The 17,026-nt window shown below is 49.1% G+C and overlaps 2 protein-coding genes across 2 annotated transcripts in view; both read right to left on the reverse strand.

Annotated features, from left to right (window-relative positions):
• Window positions 1-17,026, reverse strand: part of OPCML (opioid binding protein/cell adhesion molecule like) — a 1,024,720-nt gene that overhangs the window by 730,767 nt on the left and 276,927 nt on the right. The window lies entirely within an intron of this gene.
• On the reverse strand, window positions 8,991-9,357 carry LOC133066459 (ATP synthase membrane subunit K, mitochondrial-like). Its single transcript, XM_061157577.1, has one exon. The coding sequence runs from the start codon at window positions 9,275-9,277 to the stop codon at window positions 9,101-9,103; it is 177 nt and encodes a 58-aa protein (XP_061013560.1). The 5' UTR covers window positions 9,278-9,357; the 3' UTR covers window positions 8,991-9,100.

Genomic DNA, 17,026 nt, shown 5'->3' on the forward strand with positions numbered 1-17,026 from the left:
CTTCCTCAATATATCAAGGCTGATTCCCTTTTCAGCTCCGTGTCCCAAACTCTTCTCTGACATGCTCAGCGATGTACTATGTGTTGCAGTAGATTGGAAGTGGCCACAAATTCCTCTTGTCCTGTGTGTAAGCAACTTTGTGCTGTGACTTTGCTCCTCTCTCAATAAAAGATAGGGCCTGTTTCTTCATTCCCTGAAACTCAGCTTGGCTGGTGACTTGCTTTGGACAAAGAGACATTAGCAAACCAGCTGCTAAAGAGGCTCCTATTTATTGCTCAGCAGGGCTTGTGGGGACACCTGTGACCATCAGTGTGGGAAAGAGCCCTGCTGCCCGCAGGATGAGGAGAGTGTGGGGCCAGCTCTCCCCATCACCCCAACTGTCACCAAGCTGACTGCCAAACATTAATGAATCCGTCCAGCCCAGTGGAGCCTCCGGCAGACCTCAGAGATTGGCTGATCTGGCCCAAACTAGAAACACCACTCAGTCCACCCGTGGACTCCTCAAGAAATAATAAACACTTGCTGCTTAAGACCACTAAACTTCAAGGGTAACTTATTACTCCAGAAAATCCAGTGATACACGAGATATATGTTACTACCATAATCTAAGGACCTCTAGTACAGGAAAGGAGTATTTTTCACCTTTGAATCCCCAGGGGCTACTAGGATCTTATGCCACAGCAGGCCAGTGTCTGCTGAATTTAACTGGATTTATTCGAAAATATTCTATCAGACAGATAGGCTAGACCAGTGTTTTAGAAATTATGGGATACTTACTATGCACAATAATTTTAGATGGTATTGAATGAATGCTTGCTCCTTGGAAGAAAAGCTATGATAAACCTAGATAGCATATTAAAAAACAGAGCCATTACTTTACCAACAAAGGTCCATATTGTCAAAGCTATGGTTTCTCCAGTAGCCACGTATGGATGTGAGAGCTGGACCATAAAGGAGTCTGAGTGCCAAAGAATTGATGATTTTGAACTGTGGTATTGGAGAAGACTCTTGAGAGTCCCTTGGACTGCAAGATCAAACCAGTCAATCCTATAGGAAATCAACCCTGACTATTCATTGGAAGGACCAATGCTGAAGCTGAAGTTCCAATACATTGGCCACCTGATGTGCAGAGCTGACTCATTGGAAAAGACCCTGATGCTGGGGAAGATTGAAGGCAGGAGGAGAAGAGGACAACAGAGGACTAGATGGCTGGATTTCATCACCAACTCAACGGCCATGAGCTTGAGCAAGCTCTGGGAGTTGGTGAAGGACAGGGAAGCCTGGCATGCTGCAGTCCATGGGGGTGTAAAGAGTCGGACATGACTGAGCAACTTAATAGCAACAACAACAAATGTGAATGAATGGAAATTAAAACCATATCATATGTTGATTTAGTGAATATTTTTTAAACAACTTGCACATTAAACCCATGATTTCATAGAAATTACGGTTTAGGACTAGGTTGAATTTAGTACTGCCATAGTACTCAACACAGGCTAGCTGAGCCATCAGCCTGAGGTTCAGGGATGCCTAGAAGATTTCAGGCCCTTCAGAATGGAACCTGGCCCCACAACTATTAAGAGATGGTGACTTCACAACGGCAACACAGCATCCTCAGCGTGAATTTCCATACTTGATGATTCCATGTGTGTATCCATATCATTCTTTACAACCCCACCTCAAACTGTTAACTTTGATGATCTCTCCAAAAGTCATATCAATAATATTGGGCTTGAAAACTTGAATGTTTGTGGCATACTACAGTGGAACACGGGAAATTGAAAGAGTAGGAAAACCATTCTTTAGCCAAGGACCTCCCCTGGTTCCCTCTGCAACCTAGGCCAAAGTCATGGGCATTATTATGCTCTAATTTTCTCATCTCTCAAGCTCAGTACCCTTTCCTTTGAACCCACAGAGCCCTGATAAAAAAAGAAAAGGCATCACATGTTAAAAACCAAAGCAACAGAGAGCACATACTGTTCATAATAGACAATTTTTTTTTATCAAATGTTGCTCATAATGTTTGAGAGAAAATCATATTAAAATCAAGCAAAATATGGCTTTAATAGACCAATAATGATAACAATGATGAATAATTAAGAAGATACTTTTTCATGTGTAACCTCCCTGCATAATGAACATAATGTAGAAAGACACAGGTTACAGTTAGAGTTGAAAACTTGGTATTTTAAAGTAACATTATTTCCAAAGTATATATCCTTAGAAGGAAGCACAGACATTCTTCACAAATTAATTTAGCAAAATGATAAACTTTAGTCATGATTTTGGGGCAAAATACACTAGGAAGGTATAATATTACAATTTTAATCATAAGAATAACAGTACCCAAAAGGATAAAAGGAACTAATTATACCAAACAATGAAGTTTTTTTTTTCTCATCCACAGTTTCAGATTCACAGGCTGAACTTTTGCATATATATATATATATATATTTTCTTATCATTTCTGATTGAAAAAGGTTTTAAAAGCTTAGACTAAACCCATACACTTTATGTGGTGTGTGTATAAACACATGTACTTATTTGAATGTGGGTATAATTATTACTGAATTGTAGCTTTTAATGGGGAGATCATTAGGGGCAGTTAAATCCAACTGCATTTAGCTTTCATTGAGACTCTGAAATTATTTTTTCAAAGCGTTCAGGTTTTGAAAAAAAGGCAAACTGTGTTTGTCTCAAATAGTCTTCCCTTAATTTTTCAGGCTGGTATTTTAAGGCAAATTTAATCCATATAGTTCACACTCATTTACACTTAAATTATCCAACTAGAGCTTTTAACAGCTATTTAATGTCCCAGACACCTTTTGAGCTTTTAAAGTGAGCTCCTAAAAGCCTTCTCTCTCTCTTTCACCCTCCTTTCATCAGCTTAAGAGGCTGCATTTGGCTCAGAGTAAACAAATTGAATACTGAAACCCTGGGTTATTTTTCCACTCGGTTTATGACCTATGAATGTAAAGTGGCTTTCCGATGAGACATAACTAACTTTCCCATCCCTGTGAACCAATATAGGGTGTGTGTCACATTACACTTACTTATGAACAGCGGTCTCGCCAGCAAACGAGGCAATCTCTGGCCTCCTCATCCAGCCCCCGCAGCACATAAATAGATAATTACGGAATCTCAGACTCCTCTGACATTTTTCATGTGAAAATTGCCAGGGCTGCCTTTAGAATGCCGTAAGCATACATCTTTGAACTTCCCGGAGACACAAAACACCTAGTTCTCTCTCTCTAAATATTTCTGCCCACCCCGCCCCCCTTTTCTTAACAGACGGGAAAGGCTTCGGCCACCCTTGGGTCCTTCCTTCCAGGCTGATGGTCCTAAAATCAAAGGAGTTCAAGAAAAGGCCATAGTTTTGAGAGAGAGAGACAAAGTGTGTGTGTGTGTGTGTGTGTGTGTGTGTGTGTGTGAGAGCGAGATAATGAGACAGAGTGACAGGGACAGACAGACAGACAAGGATGAGGACAGGGAGGCCCGCACGGGCGCCGTCTCTCTGGGATGTTGACAGCACTGGGAGCCGGGCTGGAATCTCGGGAACCCAAGACCCACCTCTGTGGCTGCTGTCACTGTGCTGTCCCCCTCTCCTCGTCCACTCACCGTCTGTCCTCACAGGTGACAGACATGGTCTCAGAGATGTCCCAAATGCACATCACATGACACTTTCCTAACATGCCTTCGCCACCTCTCTAGGCTCTCTTCTCCATGTTCAGTGTGACTCATGCTGTGCCAAGGGCCCCAGGAACACGCTTTCCTGTCTCCAGACTGGCCCAGAGATGGACCTGTCAGAAATGTCCTCGAGGGATGCTTAGAGAGGCGAGAGGAGACATTCATCTGGAAGGAAGTTTCGAGAGAACAGACTGCAAGAGCTACATGGCATCAGCCCCTGCTCTGCTCTCCCGGAGAGCTGGCCTGGCAGGGAGCCCGAATCAGAGCTCAGAGGTCCCCTCAGCCACCTGGAGCAGCCGCCCGCCCCCACTGCCCCCAGGAGAGCCCCTGGCCACGGTTCTGGATGGCTGCCTTTTCCTAATCAGACTTTGCTCAGACCGCTAAATGAAGCTGGCTGCCCGGCTGAGTTCAATCCCAGCCCCATTTCAGGTTGCCCATGCCCTGGGAATGTAATCTCACCTCCTCACTCTGGGACACCCCCCCAGGGCCTTGTAACTGATGAGTGGAGGCAGCCAGGAGGGAGGGGGCCCAAGGAGAGGCAGGGAGGTAACAGAAACCACAGCACGCCACATTCAGAAGGCACCGTCTTCAAGATCCACAGAGCACGGGGCTTTCCTGTTGCAAGGGGACCTCAAAAACACACACACACCCGCCACCCGCATGGCTCCCCACACAGGCTTCCCTGCCTCTGTGGCTGCATCTTTCATGACACTGGGGAACTCACCCTCTCCAGAAGGTCTCTTTTGTCCGGCATCGAAACTTACCTCCCTGAAACATGTCCTACAAGCCATCACCTGCACCCCCGTGTTTCATAATTTCAGCAGGGAATTCCTGCCATAAATCACCAGGTAGAACACATAAATGAGTCATTCTCTAAACAGAAGCAAGTTGATTAAAAGAAGATCCCTTACGAGCTCAGTGGATGGTACACGATGAATGAATGTGTTTGGAAAGCCTCACGCAGAAGCACCACCTGATCCAGTGCCTGTGGTTTAAGCCTGTTTAATCAGATTGTGTTGAAGACTCACTTTTACACCCAAATCAGCTGACTGCACACATCCCTGCCCTTCACAGGAACTCGGTCATTTTCTCTCAGAAAACAGGCACAGCCCCTCACCTTTAGGTCTCTAGACTACTTTCACCAAACACCCTGTCTGTCTGGTTTCTAGTTGACCTTGACAGTCTCTCTTCCCACGTTTTCACAGGGTCCAGTCTGCTGCCCCAGGCCCCTTGACACCCCCTGAGCTTCCCCAGGAACAAATAACCAGTTAGAGAACCTAATCTTATTATTTAGTCATCTTTTTTTTCCCCTTTCTATGGCTAGAAATAGGAGCCCAGTATCCTGTTGTCAGCCTGTGAACCCCAGGACCCCTGTGAAAGAGTGCACTGCAAATTCATTGCCTGTTCTTATGCTTTTGAACACTTGTAACTTAAGCAGAGTGGAGCACAGGGTGAAAGGGGATGAGGCTGTCAAGAGGAGGCTGCTCCGCACAGGACCAGGGCACTGGAGAAGAGGCAGGGGAAGGAAACAGCTTGTGTCACCTCCCCCGCCCGCCCAGCTCGGGGGGTGGTGGCAGCAGAAGTGGTGGGTGCTGGGCCAGCTGGCCAGGCAGGCCAAGAGGGTCAGTGCTTTTACATTTTCTTGTTCAGTGAAGCTTTTGCCAGCCCATCTCAGGGAGTGAGCAAGTCCGGGACAAATCCTGCTCCTGCTGGGACTTCTGGCAGAGGCATCAGACCAGTTTCACCCAAGCCTGAGATCCTGCCAATGAGGGCTTACTGAAACCACTGCAAGCTCATCAGGGGATGTGTTTTTCCTATGTTTTATTTTATTTTTAGTTGCAAATAAATTCTGGACAATTCCAGGTTTGGTATAATCCAAATTGGAACCAACATCTAGAAACCGGCCCAACAGTACTTCTGATGGTGACTTGTGCTTCATGACTTATTTTGGGAGGGGGAGGGGTTGGTAAGATCCCTGGAGGAGGGAAAGGCTACCAACTCCAATGTTATTACCTAACAGAGTCCCAAGGACAGAGAAGTCTGGCAGGCTACAGTCCATGGGGTTGCAAAAAAGTCAGACATGACTGACTAACTGGGGCGTTAGTGGTAAAGAACTTGCCTCCCAATGCAGGAGACATAAGAGATGGAGGTTCAATCCCTGGGTTGGCAAGATCCCTTGGAGGAGAGCATGGCAACCCACCCCAGTATTCTGGCCTGGAGAATTCCGCTGACAGAGGAACCTGGCAGGTTACAGCACATGGGGTCACAAAGAGTCAGACATGACTGAAGCGTGCATGCACAGGGCAGGCAAATTCTATCTGTGCTGAAATACAAAGTTTGATGATAGAAAAGGACAGTAAACATTAAGTGTCCACCTTCAGGAAGCCAAGAAACACTGCTTGAGTCACTAAAGGAGGAATGGTATGCAGAACCCCACTGTACAGAAGAGGTATGTTCAAGCTTTTCAAAAAGAAACAGACCAGGAAGAGAAACTAAGTTATTCAAAAGATGAAGATGGTGAGCTGGTGTCCTTGTGTGAGTGTAAGCCTGGATAGATTGGTAATGTCTGCCTTCAGATCCAAGGGAAAGACTAGAGGATGAACTAGTGATGTCTGCAACTGGCACAGCACAGAAGCAGGGGCCCACATGCCATGGCCTGCCCTGCTCCAGGGATTGCCTGAAAGCTTGGTGCTATCAGTCATTATGTTTTTCTCTGGAGCTGTTGGACTGTGTTCATGTGTTTGATAGAGTAGGGAGCCTGCAAAGAGGTCTCAGAGGTCTTTGGGATTGTGCTCATCTGAGTCCATCAGTTGTCCACACACTCTCAGTAGAAGCCAGAGGGTGAGTGAGTCCCATCATACCATCACAGAGCCCAGTGCCCCCAGCAAAGTGCCTAACACCACAAATCAGTACCTCTTTATTATTATCTGTGCAATAGTAGCTGAACCTGCGATCACTTTTACTTCCCCACCTAATGTATTACCTTAATGTCAGATCTAGGCATGTTCTGTGTTACTCATTCTGCCCCAAATATGATGCTTCTCCACCCAGTCGCCTTGACTGTTTCCACAGATGGATTAAAGCCCTCACCTCCCCAGAGCCTACCTTATTTCCAAGTCTCATGGAAGAAACATGTTCTCCTCAATCTGCTTCCATATCTAGCTACACACCACCATAAGGTAACCAGTGCACACGTCATCAAATTTGACAGAAGTGACAGTCTGATGGTGCCTGGAGGCGTCCATACTTTGGCAGCCCTTCAGTGTGGGGGAAACAGCTTAGTCCAGCCCAACTTCCTTTCACCATTTCTGAAAATGTTCTAGAACTGTCCCAGTCAATATGAGCGGTCGCCAGTTGCACGTGGCTATTGATAACTTCAGCAGTGGCTGGAGCGACTGAGAAACTACAGTCATTTCAGTTGACTAGTGGTCTTCCCTGGTGGTCCAGTGGCTGAGACTTTGTGCTCCCAGTGCAGAGGGTCTGGGTTCCATTCCTGGTCAGGGAACCAGATTCCGCATGCCACAGCTAAGACTGAAGATGCTGTGTGCCACAACTGAGACACCATGCAGGCAAATAAATAAATAGAAAGTTTGAAAATTCAGTTTATTAAAAAGATAAGAGTGGTCACATTGCATGTGGCTACTGTGCACAGTGTTCCTCATACTCTAATCCACAAAAGAATCACCTGGAGGACTGCTAGAAACTACAGCCAGGGCGCACAGCCAGATTCTCTGATTTGGTCTGTCCGGGTCTGAGGTGAAAACCTGCATCTCTAAAAGCCCCCAGATGACCCTGCCACTGCTGACACAAGGACCTGGCTTCAGGTTGCTCTGATGACAACGGCTGGGGTTACATGGCTCAGTGGTCAGCAACCTGGGACAGCTGTGATCATGCAGGACAGGGGCGACATCTGGAGGAGTCACTAATTGTAACAGTTGGGGGAAGGGACTCTACTGGGGTCTACGGGGCAGAGATCATGGATGCTGCTGAGCACCCCATGCATGGGACATTCCCTGCCCACCCCCCCCCCCCCCAACTCCCAGCAGATAATTACAAACCTCAGAATTCCAAGAGGGCCAGAGTTGGGAATTCCACTACTTGCATGTGCCAGTCAGGCTCTGGCCACAAAAGTGGTCTAGTGACACCATTTCTACTCACTGCCACCCTGCACCTTGGTAGGCTGTGGCCTTATTCCTTGACCAAGTACTACAGTAGTCATCTGTTCTTGCTTCCCTGAGACCATTCCAAGCTGGGAATTTGAAGCTGGCAGTGGAGTTTGATCAGGCAGTTTTTTCCCCAACTTGCACATGAGGAGAGAAGAGAAGTATTGCTCAGGCCACCAAGTCCCCATGGGAGCACTTGTTGGATGGACAGATGTAAGGCACTCCAGACTCCCAGAGGAGCAGGAGGCTGCCTGGCTAGCTTTTACACATGATTCCCAGGAGGGTTATGGGCTTCCCTGATAGCTCAGTTGGTAAAGAATCCGCCTCCAATGCAGGAGACCCAGGTTCAATCCCTGGGTCAGGAAGATCCACTGGAGAAGGGATAGGCTACCCACTGAAGTATTTTTGGTCTTCCCTGTGGCCCAGCTGGTTAAGAATCCACTCGCAATGTGGGAGACCTGGGTTCGATCCTGGGTTGGGTAGATCCCCTGGAGAAGGGAAAGACTACCCACTCCAGTATTCTGGAGAATTCCATGGACTGTATAGTCCATGGGTTGCAAAGAGTTGGACACACAGTATTCTGGAGAATTCCATGGACTGTATAGTTCACGGGTTGCAAAGAGTTGGACACGACTGAGCGACTTTCACTCTCCCAGGAGAGTTAGTCATCAGGGACTACATTGGAGGCACTGCTCTGAGAAGTGCATTTGGAACTGAAATGGGTTACTTAAGGACACAAAAAGGCCAAGGTCCCCACTATGCCTCCCCAGAATAGTTTCCTCACTCTTGGCTGACCGAGACTCACAGTTGCTCTCACTTCCCCACTGCTTCGGGCTGTCAGCCCTCAGAAGAGGTAGGAGGTGGCATACGTGGGGTCATGGGGCACTCCCACACCTTCCAGACAGGAGGCAGGCATGAGAGTCGTGTCCCCCCAAGCAGCTGACCATGGGCGGGGAGCATAGGCTGGAGGCTTCTTGCCTGCCCAAGGGAGGTTGTTCTAACCTCAGGTCTTAAGATCACTAGCTATTCCACCACCACCCACCACCCCAACTTCTCACCCCACAGTCCCAGACACACTCACAAATCCTCTCCTCCATTTTTAAGCCCAAACTCCAAGGGTGCTATGGGAACCCCTTTTTTTTTTTTTCCAGGTTCATAATTTATTGTACAAATTGAGTATCACATGATGAGTTGACATTAGCTTCTTCAGGCATGGGAACTTAACAGATAATGTACAGTTCAGAATCTGTTTATGTTGCTTTCACAGCTGGAGTTTTTTTAGACCTTAACTTGAAGTATAAGACTATCAAAGCAACACTTCCATATGTGGCCAGCACACAATTCATTCTCCCTGTGAGAGTGTAAGAGTTGAAATATTTTTTGATACCAGTGAAATGGAACTGGGCATCAGCTTCTGGACCTGCCATGATTTCAATCTTTCAAGGGGTTCAAACTCCACAGCCTATGTCCTTCACCGTACGCTGCTGCCCCTCGACCCCACCAGAAGACACCCTATGGGAACCTCTTAATGCATAAACGTCCTCCTAATCCAGAGGCCCCGGATCCAGCTGTGGTCTGTTTATGAGACTGATTTTGTCTGGTTTCTCTGCTTAGCAGCGCAAGACCCCCCAGGACTCTAGGGTGAGTCCAATGAGAAAGTGGACAGAACCCTTCTCAAGGCCACACTGCTCCTTCCTCATCTTTGTTGGAAATGAGAATCTGCACTCACTCAGCAGCTGTCATGGCCTGAACATGCTGTCCATTTTTAGATCTTGAAGCTTCGTTACGATGCTAGGAGGCCTGCTTGAAGATGGCTGCCATCTTGGCCACACGACACAGTGAGGGTTTGGCTGTTTCCTGCTTCTAAGCCTTGGACGTGGGGCACTCCATCAACTGGATCCTTAATGGTTCTGCCCTGGGAGGGTCATGGCACAGGATGCGCAGGATGAGGGAACCAGCTCTTGTGAGGAATGAGAAGCACATTGGTCCTATAAAGGAGGCTGGGTCCCCAAAGACGCCGAGGCCTCACACTCTCCAATCCTTTCTACAGCTTCCTGATGGGAACATAGCTGTCGGTGTGATGCAGTTTCCTTCTATGGAGAAGGGAGCTGACATGGGCTTCCTCCCCACCCCCTGGGTTGTTGAAGGCGGGAATTAGATGCTCACCCACGTGCCAGCAGAGCCTCATCAGTCACGGGTGTGAGCACGGCATCCCTGCCCTGGCTCCCACGTGTGCATCCCTCCCCAGGCTCCCAGGTCAGGGGCCTCCCACATGTGCAGCATGCAGGTGGGAGGGACACAGCTGCTCAGTTGCTCAGAGGCAGGGATATGGTGAAGGTCAGCACTCAGAGAAAGCTGCACTCTCAGGGTGTGGTCTTTGCATGGTGTCCGATGAGTTTTGACCCTGCTTAGGCTCATCATTACACCACCTTGATTTCCTGCTAACCTAGCAGACTAGTGCTGTGACCTCAGCAGGTCACAATGTGTGACCATCAGAGCAGACCCCAGGACAGGGAAATGACCAGGTCTCCTGTCAACATCATAAGTGACGTTATCGTTCTTCATCTGTTACTTAGCAGAGTTTATTTTGGACATTTGCATCAGCAGTTTATATACAAAATAAACTAGATGCCAAAAGAAGGAGGAGAGACTTAGGATGGACACACATGGAGGTGTGGAGGGCCAGGGGGGTTGGAACGAGTGCCGTCATTCATCCAACGTGGGCGGCATGGTGACAAGAGGAATGAAACTGTGGGAGAGGAAGCACCTGACCGTGTGAGGTCAGGGCACCCAGTCTTCCCTCCCCAGGCCCCAGCCTCCTGCCCCCGGATATGCATCAGAGCAAAGGGCAGCGTCCTGCCAAGAGCTGGGCAACCCGGCCTGAAGCAGGTCAGCCGGGAGTGCATGACAGTGCCTCCTGGGGAGGACAGACAGGCTCAGGGCCCATCTTCAGGGCGCACCAGTCCAGGCCCAACTCTGGAGGGAAGGTCTTGACCCTTCAAGACCTGCTCAGTGGCCCAGCCACTGTCCTCGGCCCTCACCCATGTGGTGCCAGGGCTTCATGCATGGGGTGACTTCAGGCAGAAGGCTGTACTGGGCAGGAGAGCTCTGTGACTGATTCTGGGGCCCCTGACCAGGAGGTGCTGGAAGGAGTGGGACCAGGAGCAGGAAAGGGAGGACCCAGCACTCTGTCTGGGTCCCAAGCAATGGCTTTCCCTGGGGAAGGCCAGGCGTTTCTGCTCTGTTTTATTTGTCTTTTTCCATTTTCAAAGCCTCTGATCCTCCCCTCCGCCCATTCATACCTTGTGGCAAAGAGAAAACTGGGTGGGAGAAGGCTGCAGTGTCAGGAAACCCTGGGGACAGGGGTTGGGGGAGGCAACAGCACTGGGGACCCTTTGAGAAAGAAGCAGCAGTTATTTTTCAGCAGAATCGATGAAAGGTTTGACTTTGTGTTTCTGAAACCTGCAGGGCATGGCTGTGGACAGTTATGGAGTACAAGTTTTTCTGCAGCAGAAAGAAAGATGTTTCCATTGTTCAGGGAAAAAACAAAAAAGGCTCTCCCGCACTCGTTTACCGGTCCAGGAAACAGCCTAAAACTGAGCTCCGGCTGCTAACTCCTGCCATCTCCAGTTTGAAGGCCATCCCTCTGCCACATCTGACCCACCAGCTTCTGCCATGAGCATCTGAGCGTTAAGCCAGAGGAGTCGATCTCGGAACACCACCTCCATGGCCAGATAGCCACAGCCAGGTCACAGGCTCCCCTCGCAGGCCCTGGTCCAGGCCCACGCCTGATGGGGTAGAGTGTTGGGTGGTGGTGGGGGGATGGGGGGGCAGGGGAGGGTGAAGGCCTCATTTGCAAGAACTGCCCAGCTGAGATAACATTTAAAATGAGCACGAGGAGGTCCAATGCTTTGTAATCCTCTAGCAGCTGCTCACTTTGGGTTGCAAGGGGGAAGCGGCCTTTTGCCATTAGTCCCCGAGCCAAGAGTGGCCAGAGCAGGCTTTTCATCTCCCAGGGTGTCACCGAGGGGGCCTCACGGCTGTGTCCTGGGGAGGCTGGACACAGGAAAGAGGACAAGAGGCTTGCAGGTCCCCTCTGAGTGTGTGGCCCCTGGGAGGCCCACAGATGGGCCCACTTGGAGGCAGCCACGTCTTGGCCTGACTCACTGGAGCTCTGCGCCCGGAGAGGGCAGCTGGTGGATGGTTCTCCTGCTCCTCAACCTGCTGCTGCACAGCTCTGAGCAAGGTTGCCACGGCCCAGAGATGCAGATTATCCCTCAGCTCAGAGCATCTCGCCACCCTCCAAGTGGCGAGGGAGTCTGCCAGGGAGCTGCCACCATCCCAAGACAATGCCCACATCCCACCAGACCAGGGAGCCCATCCGAGGCCACCATGCCAGCCCAAGAAACACTCATGCCGGGGCCACCATCCTCCCCCAGACCTGGGTCTCTCCCACTCGAGGAAGAGAAAGCTTCTTTCTTTTGCTATACAATTACGAATAAAATTAAACTGACTTTGAGCATATTAATGATACCAGATGGTTTCATAAAATGTAAATAGAGCAATAAAAATACAAACAGAGCCCTCCCAGTAATTAGCTTTTGATTTACACAGTCCAGAGAGAAGCAGATCACGCATCTCCCGCACTGGAGATGCTGGTCTCTGTCAGCCCTTCTCCTGGTCTCGGCCTCACCAGCTTCCCAGTACCTGTTTTTCCTGACCCTCTGTCCCAGGCCCGAGGTTCTTTCTAAGTTTCACTGCAGCGAGGTATTGAAACAAAAGTCTGTAGCCATCTCTCTTGGATGTGTCAACAGGCTGCATAATTAGGACGGCCATGGAAACTGTGGGGGCCATGAAGTGCTCCATGGACACGCATTATTCTCGTTATCACCCTGACACAGTAATAATAACTCAGCTTGTTGGGCTATCTTCACAGTACCAAATATCCTCTCATTTATTTGGCAATCATGCACTTCACTATTTATGGCTGGAAAATATTCTTTGATGCCAAGGTCAGATCACTGCATAAAGCCAGCAGAGAAGAGATTTTCTGATTTCTAGATCCACCCTGCGTTCAGGAAAATCCTTAAAACCATAGTAACAGGAAACCGCAGAAGCTCTGATTTTGTTCCATAGGCTCAGGGCAGGGGTGGGAAGGAGGGCCTCTCCCTAAGTCCTAGGTCCAAACGCTGGCCGCTCCACTTACCGGATGAGTGACCATGGCAGGTCACCTGACCTCTCTGGGCCTCAGTGTCCTCATCCTTCCCTAGGGTGAAGATGATATTAACTTCCTCAATGGGATTATTGTATGAATTAAATGAGTTGGCCCAAGTCAAACAGGTAAACCAGTGCCTAGCAACGCAATATGTGTCCTGTCACGTGACTGTGACCGCCGTAGCCACAATCATGCTGAGAGCCCTCCAGAGATGGTCTAGTTCAGACTCAGCATCACACAAAAGAAAGCAAAGCCCAGGCCTGCAGAGGCCTGCAGAGGACCTATCCTTAGCCATCCGAGTAGTCTGATGCAGTAACTGTTTTTCCTGGGTTCAGTATATAAAAAAAAAAAAAAAAAAATGCCTTAAGTTGTAGTAAATAAGTTGAAACATTTTATAAGATGGAGTTTGACATCTTCATCAGATATAAGGATAGAGTAATGAAAAGCAAGATGAAAACATTATTTAATAATAACAGCAATTAATACTCAAATGTGTAACTAAATATTCTACAACTAGTTAGGTATTAAATACTCTTATGTCTATAACTAAGTAGATATTACATATTTCTTCAAAGAACTTTCATGTAAAATGTCATATACTCCACAATCAGCCCTATGAGCGAGTGAGTGAGTGAAAGTAGCTCAGTCATGTCCGACTCTCTGCGACCCCATGAGCTATTCAGTCCATGAAATTCTCCAGGCCAGAATACTGGAGTGGGTAGCCTTTCCATTCTCCAGGGGAATCTTCCCAACCCAGGGATCGAACCCAGGTCAAAGCGTTATATTAGGACATTTTTTTTCTGATGAGGAACCTGCATAGAGAGCTGAAGTTATTTGCACCAGGTTACACTGTGTCAGGAAGATGCCCTGAAGGAAGGCACGGCAACCCACTCCAGTATTCTTGCCCGGAGAATCCCACGGACAGAGGACCCTGGTGGGCTACAGTCCATGGGGTCTCAAAGCATCAGACATGACTGAAGTGATTTAGCATGCATACACACACACACACACACACACACACACAGTAATTAAGCTGTAAAACTGGGATTTGAAACTTTGTGGGTCATCTGCAGAGCCTAGGATAATTAAACTGAGAATAGACAGTTTGGATGTACCTAAAATTCTCAACCATCCCTATGATTCCTTCAACAAACACTTCCAAATCTCCAGCCCACTCCACCCACAGCCTGTCCGGCAGACACTGGGATCAGACACCGAGGGGAGGCAGTCAGTTGGGTAGGCTGGTTCTTGCCCTGTGGAGCTGGAGGCTTTAGCTCTGAGATGATGCTGCGATCTGTTTACTTCCCTCCAGCTGGGACTAAGCGCCCTTCTCTTTACACTCGAATGGTGATGGCAGGAAAAAAAGCCAGCTGTGACAAACTCTCTTTCCAACCTCTTTCTTGTATCCCTAAGGGAATTCCATCTCAAGGTGGTGACCATTTCCCCTTAATAACCAGCTACTCCACAAACGGATGGCCTGCAAGGCTACCATGCCCCTCCTGCGTGTTCCCTACTCTATAGCCACAGCAATGATGTAGGTCAATCATATGTGATATTTTAACATCCAGATGAATTGCCCGTGAGCTGGAGTCCATTACCTTCTCCATCACTACTAAATTCAAGCTAATGGTACCAATCCAATTTTCCTTTATGGATGGAGCTTGGGAGGGCATCAGAGGCAATGACGAGCTAGGAGACTCTGCTCTGGGGGGAAGGGGAGGGAGAAGAGGCTAGATACACTGTCACCAGTGCCTGGAGGAGCCTGCATGGCATCAGGCAGTGAATAGGGACTCCTCCAAGGGTCCCTAGCCTCCACACTTAGACATTTATAACTCAATACACTCTTGTTGCCATTCCATCTTACCAAGAAGGATAGTGATTCCAAATATATTTCCTTTTACCAATTCTAGTTAAACTACTACATTCGAGGAAAAGAAATTGACTTTGGCTGCTCTGCCTGTGTCAGCCCAAAGTCATTTCAAGGAAGGCTGTGGTGTGAACAGGGCAGGGGGTGCAGTCCTCACAAACCCTCCCCACCCCGAGCCCGCCTGCAGTCTGCTTCGCTGTCTTACAGGTGCCCCGAAGGGTCCCCATGACCTCGGAGGGGAGGGGGCAGCCCTGGGTCACGTTGCTGGGACCCCCAGTACCCCCAGCTGCACTCACACGTCTGCCTCCTCGTTGGAGACACGCTCTTCCTCGTGACACTCTGGCACGTAAATCATCTGTCAGCTGTGCACCCAAATATCTCCTTTCTCATGATTTTGTCAGATCATCACCACTAATAGGATGTTGAAATTCATAAATGCATCTATTTCCAGTAACAGGCCTCTGTACTGCCAGCTCCCAGTTTGCAAAGAGAGGGTTTTTTGCTGGGACGCAAGTCAAGCACATCTCGAGAGGGCACCTGCCTTCCTTGAATCGGGAGGTAATTTCCTCCTGGGAGAGGCTGCTGAGATCTTTAAGATCAAGAGTTTAAATATATCGGCGGCTGTGAAGCTCAGCCGGCAAGCTAAGAACTGCTCAAAAAATCACGGGGTGTTAAAGCAAGGGGAGAAGAAACAGCATTTCTCCGTCCACCACCCCCTCACCTGAAGCTGGGATCCCACGGCTTTGTCTGGAAGCCCTGTGCCGACCAGCATAGAGGGCCCTCTGCCTCCCTGACAGTTCCCTTCTCATCACAGGAAACGGTGGGGACCGTTCATCAGAATCCAGGCAGAGACCTGGACTTAACCTTCTGTCTAGGGCTTCCCCAAGTGCAGGAGCTGGGCTTTGCGGCCACTGCAGAGGGAAGCTGGGTTGGGCTCTGACTCAGAGAGCCACATGCCCAGAGTTCGTCTCCTGCCAGGACCCTGGGGACCATGTCTGGAGAGCTGGGCTGGGGGTTCTCAACTCCTTGGCTGAGATGCTCATCTTTATGAGGGGACTTCTGTCCTTGGGAGGGGAAGGACTCCACTCATTAATTACAGCTATGGCTCCGAGGAAGTGCTGAGGAGTCTGGTACTCACTGTTGTGCTGTGAGAACAGCTAATTATGTGAATACGACCCCATCGCCAGCTTCCACTTCCACAGTTGCTGCGGCGACACGGCAATAAATGCTGCTCATTTGTAGGGCTCCGCAACGAACAAAACACTTTCAGATCAACCGCCCGCTTGTTGCTCCTAGGAACACGAGGAGGGGAGTACTGCAGGCACCATTAGCCCAGGTTTACAAGTGGGAACAGCCCCCAGGCAAGATCTGAAAGCTGAGGTTGCCAGGGTTAAACATGCAAGGTCACATGGCAGAAGCACGTTTTAAAAAAAAAAAAAAGGGACGGGATCCCAGGTTTTCTGCTTCTATTTCCAGCTCTCTTCTCAGTGCCCCTCAAGGAACTGGAACCTCAGACAGGATTTTTCAGTTCATTTTTGGAGTCCACTCTGCTTCTGGGATGGGTGCTAAGCTGCCCATAGGTGCCCAGTGAGGGGGCCCCATGAGGCCTCCAGCCCCTATCTCTCTCCCTCACTCTGTCTGGAAGCCCCTCCGGCTGCCTCTTGCCACTGGCATCACAGGGCTTCCTGTGAATTTATGGAGGAAGCTTGGATGTGCAGGGCCCCTCAGCGCACACTCGGGAGGCTTCACATGAAAAATGATTGCAACGCACACACGGAGGCTGTTTAAAACTGTCACCGTGAAATATCCCTTCTCTGTTGCCTCTGGCTGGGCTGTGAGAGCAGGTCTGGGAAGAGGAAATCAGGGGAAAGTGACAGCCCTTAATTTCTGAAGCCAAACCTCCCGTTTCTGCAGAGTTTTTATGTGCCGAGGTCTCAATCGAAAGCCGAAGTGTCTCAGAGGCACCCATAACTGTCGGCAAGTTTCTGCACCTCATCCCCAGATGTCTTCTTCCAAGAAAAAGCACAGAAAGCTACAAGAGGCTTCATCCGCGGGCCCAGCTGGGAGTGAGCCCCGGGCACTGCAGGGACAGCA

This window comes from Dama dama, chromosome 2 (assembly GCF_033118175.1).
Source record: "Dama dama isolate Ldn47 chromosome 2, ASM3311817v1, whole genome shotgun sequence".
NCBI classification, from domain to species: Eukaryota; Metazoa; Chordata; class Mammalia; order Artiodactyla; family Cervidae; genus Dama; species Dama dama.

Bases quoted from the DNA above. Each gene is read 5' to 3' on its own strand.
- LOC133066459 (XM_061157577.1), bottom strand. From the start codon at position 9,277: ATGGCAGGTCCAGAAGCTGATGCCCAGTTCCATTTCACTGGTATCAAA.